The sequence below is a fragment of the Accipiter gentilis genome, chromosome 2 (assembly GCF_929443795.1).
Source record: "Accipiter gentilis chromosome 2, bAccGen1.1, whole genome shotgun sequence".
Taxonomy (NCBI): domain Eukaryota; kingdom Metazoa; phylum Chordata; class Aves; order Accipitriformes; family Accipitridae; genus Astur; species Astur gentilis.
This window is the reverse complement of record NC_064881.1, coordinates 10,142,039-10,160,534: the sequence shown is the minus strand read 5'-3', so window position 1 is coordinate 10,160,534 and position 18,496 is coordinate 10,142,039. Positions and strand designations below refer to the sequence as shown.

Sequence of the window (18,496 nt, the reverse complement as noted above, 5' to 3'; positions counted from 1 at the left end):
ATGTCCTGGTTTCAGCTGGGACAGAGTTAACTGTCTTCCCAGTAGCTGGTACAGTGCTGTGTTTTGAGTTCAGTATGCGAAGAATGTTGATAACACACGGATGTTTTCAGTTGGTGCTCAGTAGTGTTTAGACTAAAGTCAAGGATTTGTCAGCTTCTCATGCCCAGCCAGGGCACAAGAAGTTGGCACAGGACACAGCCAGGGCACCTGACCCAAACTGGCCAACGGTGTATTCCATACCATGGGACGCCCCATCTAGGATAGGAACTGGGAAGTGGGGGCTGGGAATCGCCGCTCGGGGACTGGCGGAGTGTCGGTCGGCGGGCGGTGAGCAATTGCCCTGCGCATCATTTGTACATTCCAATCCTTTCATTATTGCTGTTGTCGTTTTATTAGTGTTATCATTATCGTTATTAGTTTCTTCTTTTCTGTTCTATTAAACCGTTCTTATCTCAACCCAGGAGTTTTACTTCTTTTTCCCGATTTTCTCCCCCATCCCACTGGATGGGGGGAGGAGTGAGTGAGCGGCTGTGTGGTGCTTAGTTGCTGGCTGGGGTTAAACCACGACAATCATCACCAGCATAGACACAACCTACACCTGCCATTATCATAATGAAGGTATCTGAACAAATTTTTGGCTGAGAGAATTGCCACCTTTATCTTTCCATAAAATGATGGAGAGTAGGTAATGGTTTTCCTATTTAGGTACACATTAAAATGTGGTTGACACACTTACGGTAGATTTGAGACAAGTTTTCATCCTATGGCTTGCTTGACAATTTCAACTGTAGTAGTCATGTGGCAACAGATTATGTTGCATTATACAGTAGTGTTTCTCTTCTCTTCTAATGCAATTGCACTAGGGCTATCCTTATCACCTCACACTGCCTAATTACCTAAAACCCAGTATGTCCTCTTTTTTGTCCATGGTACTAACTATTCTAACATACAAACTAATTGAGGTGCAACACTGCAGGTAGGTTTCTAAGGTTACTAACGGCATTCTCTTTACAACACTGAAAGTTTTATGGTAACACAATCTGCTTCAAAATAATACATAGAGAAGTTAAAAATAATGTTTGTACTTTTTATGTAAACATTTTCTGTGTAAAACCTCTTTGTGAATGTTATGCAGTAGTTTACTTATGCTTATGCAATTTACTTAAGTGACTATATATCAGAAGTCTGAAAACATTTTTCAAGGAATCTGTTGACAACATAAATACTGTTCTATCTGCTCAGAAAACTTGGGAGTTTCTCATTTGATTTGCTTATGTACAACTTCCATTCAAGTCACAAAAATGTGTTTCTGTATTTGTGTGTACAAAACCTTAACTTTGAAGGGAGCTGCGCTGTCTTTGTTGGTTTTGTTAGACTTCTTTTATTTCCAGATGATGTGCTTTTTAATTTGTAACAGAAGAATATAATGAGTTTTGGGGCACTGAAAGAATTGCATTATATGTTCCATGAAACGTTTGTGAGATGAAGGAAGGAGTTTTCCCAAACACTGGTGAACAGTTATAGGCAGACCTGCAAGACAGTATTATTAGCATATGTGACACACAGCTCTTAATGACAATTGCCAGAAAAACATTCTCCAAGAAGCTTTTGTATATTGCCTATAGAACTAAAGTATTTATGATTTTGGGGGTTTTATGCTTTCAAGGACCCATTTTGGGAGGTCTGGATTTGTAAGTGTGAAAAAAAAAAAAGGTCTTGAGGTCTTCATATTCTAAGTCTGTAATGTATTTAATAGTCTGTTATTGCTATCCATTTATTTTCTTGAATTTCCAGTGTACAGGTTCTCCATGCCTACTGAATGGATTAGTATGTGGCATATCTCTGGTATGCACGCTATCTAATAGATCAGGCACTTTTAACACGGTGCCTTTATCTTAAACTGTACTGTCTGCTTGCCTGTCTTTCTGTATCAAATAAAAATGAAACAAGCCCTGAAACCTTCAGGATTCTCCATGTACTAACTCCTGAACTTTACCAGCATGGTCTGTCCCTCCATTCAGGAAAATAAAACCCACCTTTAAAAGAAAAACCTGCAAGCATTAAGTCTAAAATGAAAACACAGAAAGTGCAAGAAATACACAGAAAACACGGACAGTGCAAGTGGAAAAGGTGGAAGGGAAACTAGGATATAAGCACTGAAAAATGGGAAAGAGTATTTTTTCAGGGGGAATCACTTCTGCCACAGCATGCAGCTCCCAGGTTGTGTCATGAGCTTTGAGGACCACCGCGACATATTAGGGGTGGTGGTGATAGATTTGACAGATCAGCAGGAGCCCCCTGTTCATCCTTGCAGCCTGTATGTAAGTGTGGTGAATGAGCGGTACCAACTGAGTGATTTCTAAGGCTGGTCTGGGTGCAATAAATGTTTTGCGGGCTACTACACCTTTCCCTTCCTGAAGGAAATCCTTTCACACATCTGCTACCCTTTCACACTTTGATGAAACCTCTTTCAGATTCTGTAAATGTGTCCTCCTTCATCAGTATTTAGACCCTCAAGATCGCCAGACGCTCAGCTGTGGTTAATGCTTGGCTTAAAATTTCAGAACTTTTTGGATGCTGAGGCTAGATGCCACCCCAGAAGGAACAGATTCAGTCCATGGTTTCATGGCTTTACAGATGAAGGGGAAAGGAAAAAGTAAAATTGTCTCACACTCTTACAATGCTTTATGGGACTTCTCAAGCTCGGAAGACCTGGAAGTTGGAGAATTCCTTCTTGGCTTTCTTCTGGTTGTCATCAAGTCATCAAAGCTTCACTCCAGTGGTCTGGCATTGTGGATCTTCTACTTGGTGTGCAGTGTGGTTTTAGTTTGAGTAGGTTACCAACCTACCCAGTAAGGACTCTTCTGGCTTGAAATGGAAGTTAGATGCTAATTTTTTGCTCTACTTGTTTTAGTGTTGGATTTTATCATGTATTTCTAGTACTACTTATGTGACCTGGTAGGCAACATGAGGCAGCAGGAAAAGGAGAGAAGAGCTGAATGCAAATCTGCTGGCAATGCTAACAATTGCCTTAGTGTTTCAGTAGTCAATTTTACTACTTGAAATATTTTTTCTGCTCTTTGCTATGGAAGAAAAAAAATGTTAAAAAAATCCATTTGTGAGGGCAAAGAAGGATCTGCTTTATAAGTCCTATGGTTCACCGAGGTAATGCCACCAGCAATTTTGCACAACTGGAAAGGCACAATGACTTATTTGAAAAAGAAAGTGAAGTTATACCTCTACTAGAGCTTTTTTCTGTATCTGGAAACCTGCTGTACATGTTCTAAGGACATACCAAAAGGGTACCACACCCTTCAGCCATGGGAACATGTATGAAGGCAGTTGTGCTTGTTCTTTGCTATTTGAAATTTAGTGTACACTTGTACTGCAGATAATGTCTTTGAAAGAGTCTGAAGTCTTTTGAGTATCAGACATGTGCAAGAGCTTTGAAGGAGAAGCAAATTACCTTTATACGAAAGCATTGCTATAATATTATTGGATTGTGGGGGGAAACCTACATGTTTTTTTCTGAGCCACTGCATTTTAATTCTGTTGCACTGATTTTTTGTGTAATACCTCCTAAGTTGACGGTCATGTATTTCACTGATGAATCATACAAGACTACTCGCTTAACAAAAAGAAATATGTATACACAAGTATGTTAATTTTAAATTCACCACACTTTGTGCAAACAAACAGTTGAATGGAGTGGGAAGAGTAAAAGGGTTCTGACTGGTGGAGTAATGTGGTGAGAGGGGTTGACTTAAGATAGAGAATAGGAGCTTATTCTGGAGAGAAAAGGGCATTTTCAGCAATTGCTGGTGGCAATGCTGCAGCATCTCAAAGGAAAACAGGTATTGAAGACAAGTGGAACTCAGGAAAAATATTTCACGTTCTCCCATAACAGCAGTGTCAAGTAGTAGCAATAAAGCCTGCTTACATTTTAGTATTTGTTAGCAATCAGTACAAATGCAAACATATGAAGGCTCTTGATGATTTTAACTGAGATTTGGACCTGCATTAATTTAATCTGGAAATTGATGCCATATTATTCACTTGATATAGAGAACTATTCCATCAGTTGTAATGAGCTTTTTTAAGGCTGATGGGAAAAGTATAAGACATACAGACCATGGCTGATTTCTCTTTTTACAGACACCTGAACAAAAATATCTAAAACATAAACTGAGAATTGCTGTAATAACACACACTCCCACCCATGAAACAGAAGAGAAAGACAGGTTCTTTTCAAAGCTCACATATCAGCTTGAAAGCAAGACTATTTCATCTCAAAACCAAGGATGCACCAGCGAAAGAAACATCAAACTGAATCAGTCTGGGTTTTCACGTGAAATTAAAGAATGAAGACTTGATGCGTGTTTCAGATTGATATTAGCATTGACTTTTCAATAACAAGCACATAACTGAATACAACTTCTCACATCATTTAGAAATCCCCCCTGAGTTTAGACTAAAGCATGAGAGATTTGACAAGAGATGATATGTTGCGATAACAAAAAGAAGTACATTTTAAGGATGCACTACTTATCCCAAAATATAAGAAATAGCGAAGAAGAATAATAATGATGTGATGGAAACAAGTCTTAGAACTTTACCTTTGTGGCAGCATCAAAACAGACAAAGCCCATGCTAAAGTCGATAGTAAGTCCCATAAGATGACTCTCCAAAACACAGGCATACGTCTTGCACTGTAAAAGAAAAATCAGAGAAGGTAGTTACCACAGAACATGTTTCTTCAAATTCTTTCTAGAACCAGTATTTCTGTGTCTTTATTCTAATGTTTATATATCTCAAAATTATTATCAGAAATAAGTCATTCGTGTGTAAATAGGTCAACTTATTGCCAGTGTATTGCAAATCAAAGGATTTATATCAGTGATGAAGTTTTCTAAGTATTGTAAAAAGAGGCTTTGCTTCCATTAGGGAAAAATAAATCATAATCAGAATTGCCTCAGTGATTTACCAATGACAACTGCTAAATGGGAAGTTTCATTATTTTTTAATTCTCTTATTTGTTTTGGTACCTGGCAACTTCCTCTAACATTAATATATTCCTTTTACCTTTTTAAGAAAAAATAAATGCATTTGTAAAATATCTCTTCTGTATACTGTTTACTGTGTTTTTATGTTGTCCTAAATCTCAGTGAGGAAGGTAGTATTTCATACCATGTAGCTATTGACGTAATCATATGAAATACCTTCTTTGCTTCAGCTAGTGTACCAATATATCTCAAAGGTTTCTATGAGACACCTTGCAATCCTGAAAGACTTTCTCATCCTATGATTTTTAAATCTATGCTTTTATTTATTTCCATAACATCACACTTCAATACATGCTGTGTGACATCTATTAGTGTCATTTTCAGGATCAAAACTATTGCTGTGCCTGAAGGCTGACTTCAAGTACAAAATGACAAACTTGTATTTTTCATCACAAAATCTGTAAAAAATTTAAAACATTTCCAAATCGAATGTAAATTCGTTAAAGAAACCATTCTTATTTCACAGAAATTTTACCCTTCAGGTTAATTGATATAGAGTTATATTCTTCAAATGTTGCTGTAGCCACTAAGCATACAAAATAAGAAAAAAGACTTCCATGATCTATAATGTGTCAAAGAACCAAAATATAAATTGTAAACACGGGGACAATGTAAGTTATTAAATTATCCATGTTACAAAAGTATGTATTATTATTTTTTATTATCAAGGCTAAATCACCTGCCTTTATTTATATATTCTTTGGGTGGGCTCTGGATTCTAAATGGTCTTCCCCAGAATGCAAGAAGCTGAAGGGCTCATTAACAGCTTTTAAGACTTGAAATAGACATCGTAATGAAGGAAAATGGAAAAGGTCATAGATATATAGATTCTTTGGTTATTTTAAATTTTACTTTCTTACACTTCAATATATATTTCTTTTCTGGAACTGAAATATTTTAGTGAATTGCTTTCATTGATCAAATCAGGTCTCAACTACATACAAACAGTTGGTTAATCTTTGTGCACACATCTTGGAGCTCTAGAATCCAGGTTTCAAACACAGTGATATCCTTCACTGAAGCTGAAGGACACTCTCTGCTAGTTATCAGTGGGGCACAAGAGCAGCATTTAAGACAGTCTATAGACAAAGCATGGCCATCTATAACTCAGAAGTAAAAATAATCCATGACACGTGCCTTACAAGATTATTTTGCGTTTTTTTGCTGAGTAACAGTAAATCATATGTCACTGTGTGATCCACCAAAGGTGTTCAAAAGCTATAACTGTCCATCAGTAAATGAAAGCTTTCCTACTGCTGGCGTTGGGGGTGGAAAGCAGTGACTGGTCTATTCTTGTAGCTTCCAACACTGAAAGAACATTATATACCTCACTACATGTATAAAATCTGAATTCATACAGTATAGAAGTGCAGTTATAACTCATGATTATAACTAATAATGCATAAATCCCCCCAATTTTTAATTACAAAATCAGTGATTCAGCTCTGTGGTGTTGCAGTCATATGATATTTGTGTTTATATTAGCAAATAAAAGTGGCTTTTTTTTTTTTTGGAGCAGCTACACCATGAAACTGCTATGAATATGTAAACTTTGCTCGTAAATCAGTGTTGTTAGAAAAGGAGAGGTTATTGCCTTTGGTAACATCTCATTAGTAGAAGAAAAGAGTGTAAAGTAATATATTTCACAGTGACTTGCTACTTAATGAATTCACATATGCAAAAATGTTCAGGTTTTGCATGCAAAGCAAAAAATGTACAGTTTTGTATGATCATCTTGCTAACTTCCTACAAGATGCAAAATACATTTTTATTTGTAGACCTCCAAGATAGCTAGAACATAGAGTCTTCACTGAGAATTAAAATTTGGCAAGGAGACTGTATCTCAGATTTAAAATATGTATTGCCATCTAACTCACCTGACCTCCCACCTCAGTCCCAGAGGTCAACCTACAATGCGCATTGCAGCACCACACTGAGCTGGCACAGCTACCTCTGCTTAAGCACAGTACTGTGCCTGGGCTAATTAACCTCACTGAGACGATTTATGAGAAACAGGACATATCAGTCTTGGTTCAATGCTGCATTGAAAAAGCAACTTGCTTCCCAGACTGAAGGTTCTTTCTACAAAAGGCAGCGCACAGTTTGTGAAGAAATATCATCTGGTTCAGCTCAATGTGGTTATCGGTAGGAAGAAACTGCATTATAGAGTGCAGACCACCAGGAATAGCTGATTCTTTACTTATTCTTTACTTATACTTAGGACCAGTCTACACCCTCAGACCATATATCCCATTATCCAAACAATTCAGAGAAGCAAAAATGTGAGAACAACAAAATGATCTCTGGACAGTGAGATTTTAGTTTCTTTGGGGGAAGAATGTCCTTTTCTTTATGCATGTGTTGTATGTGCTTGCACATGATACTGGTCACAGGTAAGAGTAGGAATGTGAACTTTCAGACACTCATTAACTCTATTAAGATTTTTCTCATCTTTATTTTCTTTAATTTGTCTTTTAATTCAGACATTTGGAGAAAACAAAAATGCAGAAATTCTTCCCAGTAGACTTGATAATTTAAAATTTCTTATACATTTAACACACACTTTAAATCATTAAGTGACTAATAATAACATATACTGTGGATGTTTTGCTTTGGTTGCTGATTTCTCACAAAGATACCATGAAAACCTTATCAGAACTGAAGCATCTGCCTCACAAAAGAAACAGAAGATATTTCAACACTCATTTCTTGTTCACTCACAGAATACAGAATCTTAAATTGGATTTATGAATAATTCAGTGGGTCAGGCAGGGGCTGAAGGAGACAACCCAAAGTTATTCCTCAGATTCTACTCCCTCAATATACACAGTTTAAATTATGGAAAGAATGATATGTTGAAAACTTAGTGTAAGCTATCAATGAAGCTAAGGAAAACCATACTGTAAGTCCAAGATTTAATTCAGACTTTCAAACTCAGATTCAACTTCAATGGAGAGAGATGTTAAAAGTGCTGTAACACAAAGCAGCTTACACAATAATCCTTATACTAGGGAACAAACAAATACAATACAAAAAAAAAAAAAAGGACAGCAAGAAAAAAGTTCATGATGGAAGTGGTGAAAATTTTAGCATAAAGTAGCAGGAACACAAAGGGAACCTGGCAATCATATATAAATGCACATCATTATGCAAGCTGTAGTAGTCTCCGATTCTTCATATAACAATGCTGTGAGATAGTAAGGAAAAAGGAACTCCATTTCAACTAATTTTTTTTTCTTTTAATAGGTAATTATGAAAATGGATTAGCATCCCTTACTACTCTAAAGAAAACTAACTAAAGAGTGACTGTAACATGTCACAATGGCACCACTACAATATTGTACCACATATTATTGCTAAACTATTATCAGTTTGACTATCTCTCCTCTAATACATATTTTTCCTAAAAAAACCCTTTTGTTTTAGATATACCTCTGGCAGAAGCTATGAATTAGGCTGAAAAATTTATTACATGTTTATAATGAACTTTTAAAAAATATTTTAATTAGTAATGTATTCTTTAGAATTACATCAGAATAGGGCCATGATTAACTTGTCATGGAGGTAAATGCCAATTTACAGTCATTGAGGAACTCCGTTATTATTTGTGTGATTATGGAATAGTCCACAAGACATTTGAATAATTTTAAATGACAGTTTTAAACTGCAGTTATATATTCAAAATTATATCATTTCATAGTAAGACAAACCTGCACACAGCTGGATTATCATTCACATAAAATATGAATATTCATATGATTTTGATTGCATAAAACACAATTTTAGTACAAATGTACAGTTGATATCTCGATTTTCAGCATGTCACCTTTTTTTCTCACACAGCAATGAAAGAACTTGTCAGAGACAAATTATACCACTACTTAGTCAAACCAGATTTTATTTGAATCTGCAAATTGGTGGATGAAAGCAGTAACAGATTGCTGAAAGAAAAATGAGGAGGCCAAGACCAGTTATATTAAAAATTAATATTCTATTTTTTTTTCCAAACTGAGATATAGAGAGGCAAGAAAATAAAGAAAAAAAGGTGAAATCATAACTGTGAGTTCCACAACAATAATCTATCATGAGTAGCCTGTTTGTCCACCTTCACAGATTTGTTATAATCAATCAATCTCAGGAAATCATTATGCTGAGTTCATAATTGCTACTCTGAACATCAGTAGAGTGAAAAGAAGGGTGGAAATGTTAAGATTAATCTGAGGTTAAGATTATTAGGGAAATTCTTTTTGGGAAACATGGGAGCAATTTTGAATAAATGTAATTCTAAAACCCAAAAGAAAACTCTAAACTAGGAATCCTACAGTATGAATCAATAATAGACAAGAGCAAATATGAAGTGGCTTTTGGGCTAAAAGTTATTCAAGAAAATTGCATATATGCTTTTACTGATGGCACAGTAGTGCTTCCACAAACAATGTTGCAGTCAGTTATATAAGAAAGACAAAGCATCTCAAATATTTAGTAGCAGAGGCTATATATTGATGCAATTTTTATACAGAAAAACTACACTTACATATTTCAGCACAACAATCAGAGTTCAAAAGGTAAGAATAGCTCCTGTAAAAGGCAGCAGAGTGCATGAACGTAAAGATAAAACTTGAACCTTCTTCAACTCCTCCTCCAACAAAGGTAATATGCATTAAAATTGACAGCAGTGTACTTTTTGCAAAATGGATCATCATTAGTATATACTAATTCAGTCCATCTGCGTGTGTTGGTTTATAGGTCAGAAGAGGGCTAATATATAACCAACAATTTGTCTAAATAAAAAACTGTCAGAGCTTGCATTCCCAGAAGAATGCAAAAAATGAGTGCAGGGAAAGTGAGCATTAGCCAATACATGCAGAGGCTAATATGCTAATACAACTTTTGTAGGTGTGTATACAGAGTAACTCATGGCAACATCAACTAAAGCTGTTCCAACCACATGCATTTTTTATGATTTGTACATCAATATGACAACTAGGATTAGGTGAATTATAATTGTGGTGGGATTTTTTTTTTCTCCTATTTTAAACAAAAAAACCATGACTTTTTAGTTATGTAAGAAAAACAGATTTATCTTTAAACACACCGATATGTAATTTTGCTATAAAATTTTGCTAGTAATCTGTACCTGAATGTCATCCGTCTCTGCTCTGCATCTGACAATCGAGTAAATACACAAGAAACAAGAAATGTGTGAAAATAGAATAATGTATTTGAGGTACACTTTTGTTCTTGCTTGCATCCAGTAAGTACTCTCACTTGGTGCACTCGCATTCCTGATTATTACAAGGACAATTTAATTCCTGCAATCTTCTCTTATGTTATCCAATAACAAATAAAGTAGCATGTAAAACAGTATGTAAAAATATCTAAACAGCTGGTTTTGTCCCTGATTTATAGATTGTTTTGTCTCTTCTGTCCGTAAACTTTAGTTTACAAGTATGTATCACCTAGTCATACTAACTCCGAGATCGTATTTGAGGTAATCTCCCCTGAAGGTTAGATTGCAAGCTCTTTGGGAACACCAAAAGGGTTTTGATGGAATTACATACATAAAACAATAATAATTTGAGAGCTGCAGAAGGTCAGAGAATTTCTTAAATTGCACATAGACTTAATTTGTTAATGTACCAAAAGGTAATCATCAAGGCAGTTGTTCTCACCTGTATCCGTTCAACTTCTAAAAAAGTTGCTGTTTGGAAGGCTTTTTCCCATAGTGTTAGGTCAGACTCTAGCTCCACAGAAAAGTAAAGATCTTCTCCAGACTCAGACTGGACACTGAAGCAATGTTTCCGTCGGTCCAGTAGATCACTGTCCTGATAAAAACCTTAAGTTATATAATCTGGCATACATCAATTAATATTTTTAATTGCAAACATCTATGCCTCAAACCTAGCATTTTTAAATGGCATCTTTAATAATAAAACATTGTAGTAACTACTGAGAGCTGAGGAACTGAAAATTAGGGCTTTGGTCTAAACATTGACATTTCAATGAATTTTAAACAGGACACCTATATTCAGAATGGTACAGAACAACATAGCGATTCTGGCATAACTTCCAATATTTTAACAAATCACTTCTCAAAAATGTTATAAAGCTATGCACTTTTAAATTAGATAAATTCTATAAAATGTGCCCACCTTCTATTCAAGTGAGAGGAACACAAATATCAGCTTCTCTGACCTATTTGACTCACCCACCCTACTCTGGAAGGCTGGCCAAAGGAAGCAAGAGCTTTATTTGAGCAGTATGAAAAGTCTACCTGTCCTATTTTCCCTATAGAAGCTAGACAAAACAAATTCATATTTCTGGTGGCTTTCAAAATCCAACACAAAATTTGTCTATAACTGCATACTGCCAATAGAGACTATAGTGGCTGCCAGTGGTTAGGTTGCTGGCTTTGGACCTGGAGGAGGAAGTTATTTCTGGCTTTACTTTCAACACAGCACCACACAATGGATATCAGGTAATAAGTATTTAATGATTGCTAGCATTTATAATTGGCACTAAATCAAAGAATAACCAAGTTAATCAGGAAATCCATCAGTAAAATGTTTTTCCTTTTTTCCTTTTTTTTTTTTAAATACAGGATGCTTGTGCTAAAATTCTGGCATGCAATTCATCCTTGTGAAAAATACACTTGCAGAAACAGTTTTAATTAATTTTGTCCCTACTATGGCAAGGCAGCTGTCACAAGCCACAAGCTCACCAGGTGCCCTTGCAAATACATCTGGAAATTTGAGTATATGTAGCTTGGGCACAATTTCCACAATGCTACCCCATAGCAGAGGGCACAGTTGAGATCAGTAAATGAGACTCACAGGACAGTATTGCCTTCTGGTTACACACAACTTGAATAGACTGAGGGCCCCATAACCAGCTGATACAAGCTGGAAGAGCACCTTGCATTGTTCAAGCCAGCTCTCTCTGGGGCAGAGAACCAGGACCTTAAAGCTGACCAAGAATGGAAATATACAAAACAGGAATCTGTATGAAACTATTGCTTTCAGGCAGATAAGTGGGCAATGCTACAAGACCTGCTCAAGAAAGCCAGTACAGCTTGCATTCAGGAATGCTCCTGGTTCAAAACTGCTTTACAGTTTCTAGAAGAATCAGATATGGAGGCAACATACCCTCTCTTTGCAATCATCATCATAAAAATGAGTTGCTCAGATTTTAAAATGACCAGTCACTGTGGAACAATCCCCGTCCTTACTTTCATCAAGTCCTAGGCTGAGTAGCTCAATAGCATTAAGTTATGGATGGAAAAATCAGAATGAACACAGGCTGTTAGATCTTAAAAACAGTATTTCCCAAAAAATTAATATTCTCACAGATTTTTTTTTTTTTTTTTTTTTTTTTCTGAGTGTTCAGAGCGTTGTGTAGTTGAACTAGTTAGATGTAGCTAAATAATAGCCTATGTCCTATGGCAAATACTTTTGCCTCTTTTTTTTTTTTTTTTTTTTTTTTCTGTCTTCTTTCCACTCAGGCCCTTCTGCTAAAGTCAATTCTGCTCATAGTATGTTTTGACCAGCATTCAAAAAAGAGGTCATAATTTTCAGGTTGCTGTTAATGACACCTATGTTCTACTGCATGCTCACTCAAAGCACACAGAGCGACAGCACTGTGACAAATGTTTAATTTTGTGGAGGTGCGTAGCAACATAAAACACCATCCAGCACCTAACTATACAAACCCCATCAATAGGAACTGGATAAGTAAAAGCATTGGCTGACCCTCGCTCCTCCAGGGAAGAAAAGCTACTTTGTATAGTATAACAGCAGCTCTCTAACAGGTCTTAAGTGGGCTCTTAAACTCATTATGCTCCCAGAGCTACACCTGATTGAATGGGCCTGTTGGTCTATAATCAAATGGACCTAGTCAGCATGGGGTCTGACAAAACTTGTGTGTAAGGTACATATCGTTCCGAGGGAAGGTTTCAGTTCTTCATAGTTACAGCCTCAGAAGAAACTAAAAATATTTTGAACTCATCTTCACCTATTCTTGACAACGGTCAGTAGAGAACAATTAATTATTACTAATTCAAACTCTTAACCCTTATTTGAAAGACTATGGCACTGTGTGAGATCACAGGATCACTGTCATTAAAGCAATTGAAGTTATATGTTTTTTAATGGGAGGAAGTTTAGTGCAGTGCTCAGTTCCAGAATGCGTATCTCTATTTAGCTGGGCACAGTTAAGGTTTGATGCTTTTAAATCACATTGTTAGACTCTCCCATTCTCACAGGCTTTTTCCTATTGAGAAGAATATGCTGGCTATGAAAAAGGGATGAGTTGTCGTGTAGACTGTGAAAAGTGAAATGGTAAAAGTTTTACTGAGATTGATCTCTGTTAAAATGTGTTCAAAAAATATAAAAATCTCAGAAATATCTTTGAAGTGATTAAATAAAAGCTTGTGTATTTTATTATCAATATTGATAGCAATATTTGTACTAGTTTTTACTAAGCATTACATCAAACCTAGAGGATGAAAACAGAAGGAAGATCTAAATGGGATCTACAGTATTAATCCATGTTTTTGCTATTTAAATATGAAAATTAGAACATTCTTTGATTTAGAAAAGATCTCATCAATACTAGGTAGCATTTCCCCTCAGTGGTTTACATATTAAAATTTTAGAATATTTCAACTCCTACGTCATATTGTGACAAACACCACACACAATGTACTAATTAATTAGTGGAATCTACATTTTGTGAAGTTCTTATTTGGAATAAAAACAAAATTCAACATGTCCACAGAAATAATAATTTTCCACAGAAAAATAATTTAATTTTTTTGACTAGTTCTAATGTATGTACTTGTGATAGATCCATGTGTATGGTTAAGTCCATGGTAAGAAAAGTTCAAGTCAAATGTAATTAAATGTTGTACTTTAGTTTTTAAAAAATTACTGACATGCATATGAGGTATTCCTTTCCTTCTTAGAGGTATTTCATTCTGCTTGTAAAAATAATTTGGCAAAAGGCTCCCTTTAGTACTGCTTCTGTTCCTTTTTGCTGCAAGATCTTTCTTTAGTTTTTCATTTGTTCTCAGGCATTTAAAAAGTGAAATCTCTATTCCAAATTCACAGATCTAACCATGTTTCCATTTCTACAATGGATAACTGCAAGAAACAATATGTAGACAATATGTAGCTAAAAGATAGCTATCCAAATATCCTTGTAAAGGTAGGCATTTGAAGCAAAATTTCTTCTTAGGAATCCAACTGAGAATTGTCCAAAAGCCTCTGCAAATTTAAGATAAACTTGTCAGGAGTCTCAAAGACAGGTCTGGATTAAGCAGGCATCTTCATTAATTAACTTTTACCAAATGGTTATTTCAGCTAAAATATAAAATGCCATTCTACCCATTTAAGAATCTGCTATGACCCTGTATTTTTATAATCACTTACTAGTCAATGATGGACAGGAGCCAATTTCGTGTTGATTTTTTTTTTTTTAAGAACTCTTTCATACTGCTAATGATTAGCTGTACCATTTGTCCCTGATGTTCTCAATGTGAATTAATAAAGATTCTCTGAAGAGGAACAGTCACAAAACTTGTATCAGTATGCTAATTCCCTACTGGAAGGAAAGTAGTGCTGCTGAAGGATGGGCTGTGAGGAAAGTCCTTGGCTTACACCCAGCTTCAGGGTAATCCAGCATCTCTGCTGACAGGATGGTATGACTCCTGCTTGCCTAATTAATAATGATGTCCATGTTAAGTGAGAGTAATAAATTTGTCTAAGGGAGCCAAGCATGGCTCATTAGGCAGGTCCTTTCAAATTAAGGCAGAATGCTTCTTTATCACTAAGTAGTGACATCGCCTTCTCTTCTGCAGAGGTAATCTTTTCTCTTTTGAAAGACTGCCCTCTCCAGAAGCAGCACTGCTCCTTTTCCATTACTTGTGTCCTTTCATTTTATGTATGATGAATGCATTAAATACTCATATTTTCATTATTATTTAAAATGGCTAAGATGCAAGAGACCCTCAACTTTTACTATAGTCAGTGAGAGTTGAGTTGTTCTCTTCTACAAAGGTCTGTGCAACAGAAGACATAGCTATGTCTACCAGTTTCATGATCATGGCATGATTTTTACCCAGGAGGTGCTCACAAACTGTCTGGAAGTCTGGTTTACCTGTAAAGTTGTATGTAATATACAGAGTAATTTGGCAATGGAACTGTAAATATTAGTGATACTGGTTAGCAGTTTTTGACATGAACAACAATTCACGTAAGATGTTCAAAACCATCCTAATCAGAGTTGTGTACCTAAAGAGACAAAACAGACTTGACTTTTAAGATAATTTAATTTCAGCTGTTAAAATGACGTATATATCAATGTTTGTGATGTTAAGTATAATAATTCTTAGTAATACACAGATGAGAAAATAAACTAAACCCGCTTTCTTTGTTGACTAATTTAGACTGTCCTGCAAAAAGAAATCTGTCCAATCATAACCAAGATTCAAACCTAGCACCTAAACTCTTTTAAGATAAAAAGCATTCTGCCATCAATTCAAGAGTGCAATGACTCCAAGGTGACTGTAAGAAGTAATCACATCATGCTTTTACTCTTGCTGGCATCAGTGCCCTGATTATTTTACTGTTTGTGTCTCCTTCCACTTATCAGCTCCATCTACATAAACATACATCCTTCTTTCTAAGGGATTCTAATGATCTACTTCTTTATCTGAAACTTTGGGAACACTTTTGTTGAGTATCACCATTAGTTGCTATAGAGATGGTTCTAATAGCATTTACAGGCAGCAGGGAACAGATTCACTCCAGACTGAAAAAAAAAGATACTGCTTCTCCAACATATCCTCGATAATCAAGAAATAAAGCAAAAAAATGACCCATGCAGGCATGCACGTGTTTGTACACATCTCATCTTATTTGCATTCTTCTGAATTTTAATGTTAAAAAAAGAAAAATGTTGAAATTGCATGTCTGTGTGTATATATGTATGCAGTTAAATAAACACAGAATGCCAGCTAAATTAAAATGGGACGAAATATTTTTCAATGTCCAAATTTTATGAAAATATGTTTTCTCAAGTGGAAAAATAATTAGAATTACAGGATAAATTTCAGTTTCAATTAAACTTCCATTAGAAAGATCTGTCTGATTGCTTGAGAGAAATAGAAATGTTTATTCCCTGTAACCTATTAGGTAGAGCAGTAAGCTGGAATTGCTTTCCTATTCTGCCTGAACAGGAAAATTAATTTCCTATTCTACCTGATTAAAAGATGATGCAGTCTCAATGACCCTCATCTGTATCAGAGCAAGAGTCTCTACACAGGTTTCTCCTGAGCCAGTGCCATAATACTTAAGGACCTCCACTCAGAAATGTGTTTATTTTAATGCCATATGAGGAAAATTTTCAAAATTTTCATAAAACAGACTAATCTTTTGGGGAAAGAAAATATTCTAATAGTTTCCAGAGAAGCATTGGTCGTTATGTTCTGCTAAAGAAAAATCAGAGACTAATGTAATTACAAACACAGGTTAAAAAATGTGCTGATCATCTCTTTGGAGAGTTATTAAGGTTTTCTACCTCTCCAAACTTTGAGCCATTATTTGATGGAAATTAAGTTTAAGAACATATCCCAGAAGAGTAAACGTAATGATAATAGATAGCAATGCTAAAAAGTGATCCTATCATTTCATTCTGAGCCCTTGTTTACAGCTTTTTCAAATTTAAATAATTGGCTGGGTTTTCTTCCGTGTTAGTTGCCTGCCTGAGGATATTTTTTATTTTCACATTATAGTTAAAACAGCTGAGTCAGTTCTGTGAAATAAATTAGGAAAAGGAATGAAATTGGTTTGTCCATGTTAAGAACAAAGAAATAAACAGACAAGCAGAAGCATCCCCTGAAACTGCTTTTCAGGCTGCTCTGGAGCCTCTGTTCTTTGGAATGGCAGTGACTGCTTCAGGGATGGAAGGAAACTTTTTCTGCCCTTGAAAAAAAATACAAGTTAAGATCTACTGAAAAATTTAGATGTTCTGGGCAAAATTTGGCTGTTACCATTGTGAAGATTTCATTCTGAACCTGCTCCATCCCCATGGTGTATAGGAAGAGAAGAACCTAAATTCTTTATGCAGTAAAACTGCAACATCTTATGTTAAATTTAATTGTTGAAATAGAAAGAAAGACAGGAAAAAACCTCAAATAATTAAAGAATGTGACCAAAAAATAAAAGAAAATTGACAAATTAGAGAAAAATTCTACACAAAATTCTACCAAAAATGAGGTATCAGAACATATTACCAGATAAAATACTGAAATAATGCATCACTCCAACCTTGAGAAATGCCCTGATTAGACCAAGTCAATAAAAGGAAACCTTCTCAAACTTTGGGTAAATCTTGAACATCTGAGATGTAAGACATATACTTGTCTTTCCTGAGTATCCTCATTCAATATTTATATTTCACATCTTATTTCTGTTCTTTTTCATCATTCCTTTCTTTCTTATGTTAACAGTTGAATTTGGCTTTGCCTTTCAAGGATGTTGCAACATCACTGTCAGTCTCATAACTAGACAAGCAGCAAAAAGCAATTTCTTAGAAGGAAAAGCTGATGCCTTTAACCAACAGAGAGGTTGCAGGAGTCATTAAACATATATTTTCTGTAACTGTTATTCTTTTTCTTTTCCTCTGTGTGTTTATCTTGTTATTTCTTCCAGGAAGCAGGATCAGACTCTGAGATTGGCAGCCCCAGCCCAACACAACTGACTCATTTTTTCCCCAAAACGTGACAGTTTTTATGCTATCCTAATATTGCATAAAAAATGTCAAAAAAGGCAGGTTTTTTTTCTTTAAAATATAAAAGAAACCCCTCTAAAGTTAAAGGGAAACATAAAAAGCCTTACTTAATGACTTTCCATTTCAAATATTGTTTGTCCTTCCTTTTCTGAATCAAATAAAAAGTTAACAAGCCTTTATACAGTGGCAGTTGTGATGCACCTAGTAACACTGCCTCTTTGCTTTCAAAAAAGGCTCTTACATGATACTGTACATTTACAGAAACATCAATGTCTTTAACACACGGGGCCCACTAATTTTACCCAAATTAACATACCACAGATTAGGGATTGTATCACTATGTACATGTTGAAGATAAATGAGCTGACATGACATACAGCATCACAGAAAATATGGATGATTGAGCCAGAGGTGTGGCCATCTACTCCATATCTCTATGCAATGTAGGAGCAGCTACACACCATCTTATGCTTATAAGGATCCAGTAATGGAAATTCAATGGCCTCGTCAGGAGCTCTATTTCTGTACTAAATGATATTAGCACCCAAGAAATTTTTCTTTACCATATAGCTGAAGACAACTTAATGATGGTCTTAATGCCAGAGGACATGGAGATCATTTATGACTTTTACTATTTTTCCTAT

The 18,496-nt window shown here is 35.5% G+C and overlaps 1 protein-coding gene across 3 annotated transcripts in view; it reads right to left on the bottom strand.

Annotated features, from left to right (window-relative positions):
• SNTG1 (syntrophin gamma 1) overlaps positions 1–18,496 on the bottom strand; it is a 354,767-nt gene that overhangs the window by 25,177 nt on the left and 311,094 nt on the right. For 2 of the 3 annotated variants that reach the window (XM_049817320.1, XM_049817330.1), the window contains 2 exons: positions 10,736–10,888; positions 4,617–4,709 (listed from right to left, as the gene is read on the bottom strand). In XM_049817320.1, coding sequence (XP_049673277.1) covers positions 4,617–4,709; positions 10,736–10,888 — 246 coding nt within the window. The remainder of the gene's footprint in view (positions 1–4,616; positions 4,710–10,735; positions 10,889–18,496) is intronic. The other variant, XM_049817340.1, reaches the window with a different exon arrangement.